At 57.2% G+C, this 5,354-nt stretch overlaps 1 protein-coding gene across 1 annotated transcript; it reads right to left on the bottom strand.

The window, feature by feature from the left end:
- Positions 1 to 263: 263 nt before the first annotated feature.
- On the bottom strand, positions 264 to 4,430 carry ZAR1 (zygote arrest 1). The gene is made up of 4 exons (XM_045988018.1): positions 3,468 to 4,430; positions 2,133 to 2,225; positions 1,976 to 2,050; positions 264 to 407 (listed from the first exon to the last, which is right to left on the bottom strand). The coding sequence occupies exons 1-4, from the start codon at positions 4,428 to 4,430 to the stop codon at positions 264 to 266; spliced, it is 1,275 nt and encodes a 424-aa protein (XP_045843974.1).
- Between the last annotated feature and the right edge of the window lie 924 nt (positions 4,431 to 5,354).

Raw genomic sequence — 5,354 nt, forward strand, 5'->3', positions numbered from 1 at the left:
ATCACCCTCTTCCTAGAAGCTTCATAAGCAGTAAACCTCACAGTGACCGATGCAGATGATAAGAGAAGCTCTCCTAAACGTAAAAAAAAAGCCTTATGCAATTCATCGTTTTTGCAGTACTTTTATTTGAAGGCTTTATCAAAAATACAGCCTTGCACGAAGTATTTGAGAAGGGAGAGGCAGAAAGGAGCGTGGAGAAAAGCTAACGTGTCTGCTCCATTAGCTCCTGTGCAAGTAGGACCTTTTTTTTTTTTTACATTCATTTAAATGATATACTTGAAGCTGAACGTGCTGTCACAGGATAGGCGTTTGCCTTTGCATCTCCCACACAAATCTTGACGATGGGGCCTTTTAGGGTCAACGTGGCGAGCTTTTACAGTGCAGGAGCATCGAGTCTGTTTACAACTCTGCAAAACCAAAGTGAGAAGCACAGGAGATAAGCCTGTGGGGACGTCCTCCAACTTCCAAGTTATTTTTCTAGTCCGTTCGAATACTTGCGGAATGCACTCAAAACAAGGCCCTGGGCTAATTTTGCTCTGTCTGCGCCCCTCCAGCAAGGACAGGATAGGATTAAAGGGTGCTCAACCAGGTGCTCGTGCTCTCATGTTGTGTAAGATTCAGCGGCGACTTGGGAAGTTGCTCTTGAAACACCATTAGAGGGAAAGCTTTCTGCCCTTGAAGGGTGGAGAAGACTCCGCCGGGGCAGAGGAGTCAGACAAGGAAAGCTAGGAGGGGAGACTAGCTACTGGGCCAAGCTGGGAATCCAGCCTGGCGTCCATGGACGTGAACCTGCCTCCCACACACACACCTGCTGCAACTGACCTTAAGCGGACATCAAAAGCAAAGCAGCACCCCCAGAGCAGGGAGCAGGTTGGTCAAGGCATCCTACTTTATTTAGAACCTGACCCTACTCTGCCCTCATCTAAGGAAGTCTAAACCGTTTTCTCCATACTTGGGTTCTCTCTTCCTACCCTAGCCAGTAAGGCCTCCAATGTCCAACTTGAGGAAAGTGCGTGGATTAGGCTTGTTAGCTAACACCTCAGGCTCCACTACTGAGGGCTAACACGTCATCATCTCAGGTCCCAGGATCGAGCCCCGCGTCGGGCTCTTTGCTGAGCATGAAGTCCGCTTCCTCCGCCCCTCCCGTGGCTTGTGCTCTTTTCCTCAAATAAAGTCTTTAATAAAATAAGACCTACAGACCATTTATCTCTTAAAAGAAAAGTTTAGTCACTTTTTTCCTTAGATTATCTCACCCCCTTCCCACAGTGCAGTGCTTAGTTAAAAAGCAAACCAGCGGAGGGCCTGGGTGGCTCAGTCCTTAAGCAACTGCCTTCAGCTCAGGTCATGATTCCAGCATCCTAGGATTGAGCCCCGTGTCAGGTTCCCCATTCTGCAGGAAGCCTGCTTCTCCCTCTCCCACTCCCCATGACTTGTGTTCCCTCTCTCTCTTCTGCTGTCAAATTAAAAAAAAAAAAAAGTAAACTGGCAATGTCACTCATTAGCCCCATAAAGTGGGCAGCTTAAATTCACTCTGGAACAAATCATCCTCCTTTTGCAAGCAACTTTCAAACCCCATACTTATCACTAAGTATCCTGACTGCGGGGTGGGCTTCATATAAAGCATTTGGGCAAAACAGGCAGCCTCATGGCAGAAGGCATTCTAGGTTTTGACCTATTATCTCCCATCAGAGAACCAGGTAAGACCAACATTCTTCCCTGTTGCAGGAGGGGGCCAGCATCTCAGGAGGTTAATATAACCAAGACTTGCAAGGATAGAAGGAAACAAGACACCCCACACCCCACCCAAAGGACGGGTTTCCCGGTTGAGTAGTACTCCTTCCCCAGTCCCCACTGAAAAGCTGTCAAAACCCAGGTAACTAGGAACCTCGCCTCGCTCAGGATACTTTCGAGAAACTCCACCAAAGCCCTCTCCCAGTTACCCCGTTCAGACACAACAGGGGAGCGTTTAATTTACTTGACAGGTGATATCCTCCACTCGGTAAGGGTTGTAAGATTTCTGACAAGTTCTGCAAAACTGCTTGAAGTAAACCTGTGTGAGAGAGGAAAAACATGAAGCAGAGAGCCCTCTAGACACCTGGGGCAGAAGAGGCCAGTTCTGCAGCATTTCTTACCTTGCTGGTGCCCTGCACGCACCACACGTAAGCACTCTCCCATCGGATGTTGCAGTCCTTGCAGTGGTAGTAGCCGTACTTCTGCTCCAAGAACTGAACAGAGAGACGCCAGGGTTTAACTCACGGGACATGGGAATTTAGTCTTCATTTCACAAACTGGGAAGGGACCGATTTGCTACTTGAAACTGGCAGCCTCCTTCCAGATCATGGAGGAAAGTGGGCTCAAGGTTTTGCCCGCTAGTCTCTATAAGGTAGTGATCAGGTGACCTGATGGTTTAATCAAGCACATCAGCAACAGGAGCCTAAAAAAGCTCATGTTCCAGATCGGTTTGTTTCTTCCGTTTCCAACAGCGCTAAGAGTCTCAGTTGGGGAAAACTCAGTATTCATATTTCACTTGATCTGAATGAAGTTCATGGTCTTATTCTTAAGCTTCTCTTCTCCCCTCCCCGTGAGAAACAGGTGTTTGAGGTTAAGCCTTTGAGTGCTCTCCAAAGTTCCTGCCAATTCTAGAGCCGTTTTATGGGTGAGCAAACACAGGTGCAGGACGTCAGGAGGCAAGCGCACACGGGGTTTAAATTACACGCAGCTTCTGTCGAACTTGACTCTCTCCCTCGCCCCCAACAGCCCTGGGCTGACTGTGGCAAAGACCCCAAAGGAGGCTCCCAGCGCTCCCAGCACCTCTGCCTTCACTTCCCTGCCTCACCCCTGCCCCGCGCGCACTCAGCGAGGGTGACCTGACCACGCCTGCTGCGCTCGGGCAGCAAAACCCAAGGACCCGGGGGCGTTAGCAATGCTGAGTTTCCGAATAGGGGTACTAAGAGTTCTAGCTTCCAGGAGGAACTTGGGACATTCGGCCAAGCATCAGGGGAACAGCCGACCCGGACCCCAGTCACCGTTAGGGTCTCTAGCCGCACTGAACTCAGACCGGGGAGTGGGACCCGCGGAGAAACGACTCTCCTGCCAGCACGTTCCCCTTAGGATGTTCTGCTGCGCATCCCTCCTAGATCGTCCAAATGAGGACTGAACGCCCGACTACACGTCCACGGTCAGGGTTTTGTTGTTGTTTTTAACAGTAAATACGCTTCGAATACGAGTGTTACCAGGGCCCCCGTGTTACGATCGCCGCCAACAACCGGGCGGCACTCGCCGAACTCCGCTGCGGGGAAAGGACGATCCCCGGCCGCGGTGCGCCGCTGCGAAAAGGCGCCCGGACGCCGCCCGCCGCAAGCGGGCGCCTCCGCGTGTCGCGCGCAGCCGGGGGACGAGGGCCGGGGGAGGCCACACGCCCGGGGCTCCCCCGCGCCCGTCAGCTCCCGCGGCCGCCGGGGCCTCACCTGGAAGCGCGGCCGCTCCTTGGCCTGCTCGGGGCTCCGCGCCGACGGCGTCTCGCCCGCAGCGTCCTGGGCGCGCTCCGGCGGCGGGGGCGGCTCCGGACCCCGGGGCGCGCGCCGCCCGGCCGCCTCGCCTGCCCCGCTCTCCGGCGGCGGCAGCCCGGGCCCGGCGGCCGGCGGCTCCCAGCTCGTGCGCACCGCGGCCTGGGCCCCCGCTTCGTCCCCCTCCTCTTCGGGCCGCGGCCGTCGGGGCGCCTTCCTCGCCGACGCCTCTCCCTCCTCGGGGCCTTGGGACTTCGCAGGCGGCGGCCTTCGCTCTCCCTCGGGCGCCGCGGGCCTCTGCTCCCCGGCCGTGCCGTCGGCGCCTTCCGGGAAGGTGGTGAGGCGGCGGGAGGCCACGGGCGAGTACACGGCGACGGTGCGCTGGAAGCGTACGGGCCGCGGGGCGCCGCTCGGGGGGCTGCGCTGCTCGGGGCCCCGGCGCGCCGGCTGCGGGGACGCCGAGCCGCCCCCGCCCGCCCCCGCCGCACCCTCGAGGCCCGGGCCGGTCGGCGCCGCCGGGTCGCGGGTCCTGCGCAGCAGCGTGCGCCGCCCCAGCGAGCACTGCACCGAGGCGTCGCGGCGCGGGTTCACTTGCACCGCCACGTCCCGGCTGCCCGCCCTGCGGGGCCGCGCGCCCGGGCCCGGGCCCACCTGCGACAGCAGGGCCATGAGCTGCGCCCGCTGGTAGCTGTCGAAGTACTCGGCGGCCGTCAGCTGCCCGCAGCCGGGGAAAGAGGACGCGGCCGCCCCGACGGAAGAGGACGACGAGGAGGAGGACGCGGGAGCGCAGCCCCCGCCCCGGTGCCGCCAGCCACCCCCGCCAGCCGCGCCCTTGCCCTTGGCGGCCGGCGGGTAGGGGTACGGGTAGGGGACGCACGTCGGGTACATGTAACCGTCCAGCCCCTCATCCCCCAGGGCAGCCATAAGCAGAGCCCGGGCCGCTCCCGCCGCCGCCCTGCCCTAAATAGGCAGCCGTGCGGAGGCAGCCAGCCGCCCACCCCACCGCCGCTCCCCGCGCTGCGCGGCGCCCCGCACCCTGCCCGCCACCCGCTCGAGTCCCGGAGTCCCCGCCGAGGTGGCCTGGCCCAGACCTTCTCGGCCTGGAGATTTTCTACACCCGGAGGTCCGCACAAATACCCTTAGGGGATCGGGAAAGACTGCTTCCTTTGTGATGCAAGAACTGACTTACAAGTGAGCTCGCCCGAGGTGAAGCGGATCCCAATAAAAGGGCGCAATCACCGGGATTAGCGGACCAGGTGGTCCCCATACCTGGATGACTCCAGGTGTCTGCGCTGCCGGGGAAGCTGGGGCGAACCTGGGGTCCTCTGTCAGGCTAGTGAGCAGAAAGGCAAAGGTTTGGGGGAACGGCTTTGGGTGTGTTACCTAGGATCTCAGATTCTGGATTAATTATCTCAGAACTGCTCTGAAAGTTCACACCTTGCACCCTTTCGGGAACTCTAGAGGGAAAGCACTCTAAGGCACCCACATCTAGGCTAATTGTCTTCTCTCCTGGAGCTCGCTTTCCCCTCCCCTCCACCCCTCACCTCAAGTGGGTACCGCGAGGTACTGATGTCTATTGGGGTGGAAAGTACTAGAAATTTTCCTAACCAGATTATCCCTCAGAAAGAGCATTGATTTGCGATGTGTGCATGAATGCAGAAACCAAATCAGTTACCAACTGAGAAGAAATGCCTTGTTCCCTGGAAAAATGTTAGCTGTCCATTACTACTCGATATCAGACACATATCAATGTATGTTTTGTGTTGATTTGACACAGGTTTGACAATAAAATACTGTATTTCATTGTTTAGTTGACCTGTTTTGGGATTTTTTTTTTTTAAATACAGG

Source organism: Meles meles, chromosome 2 (assembly GCF_922984935.1).
Source record: "Meles meles chromosome 2, mMelMel3.1 paternal haplotype, whole genome shotgun sequence".
Lineage (NCBI taxonomy): Eukaryota > Metazoa > Chordata > Mammalia > Carnivora > Mustelidae > Meles > Meles meles.

Coding starts and splice junctions, on each gene's coding strand:
- ZAR1 (XM_045988018.1), bottom strand. CDS start 4,430: ATGGCTGCCCTGGGGGATGAGGGGCTGGACGGTTACATGTACCCGACG. Junction 2,226..3,467: donor AGGAGCGGCCGCGCTTCCAG/GTGAGGCCCCGG, acceptor CTCTCTGTTCAG/TTCTTGGAGCAGAAGTACGG. Junction 408..1,975: donor TGGAGGATATCACCTGTCAA/GTAAATTAAACG, acceptor TTGGTTTTGCAG/AGTTGTAAACAGACTCGATG.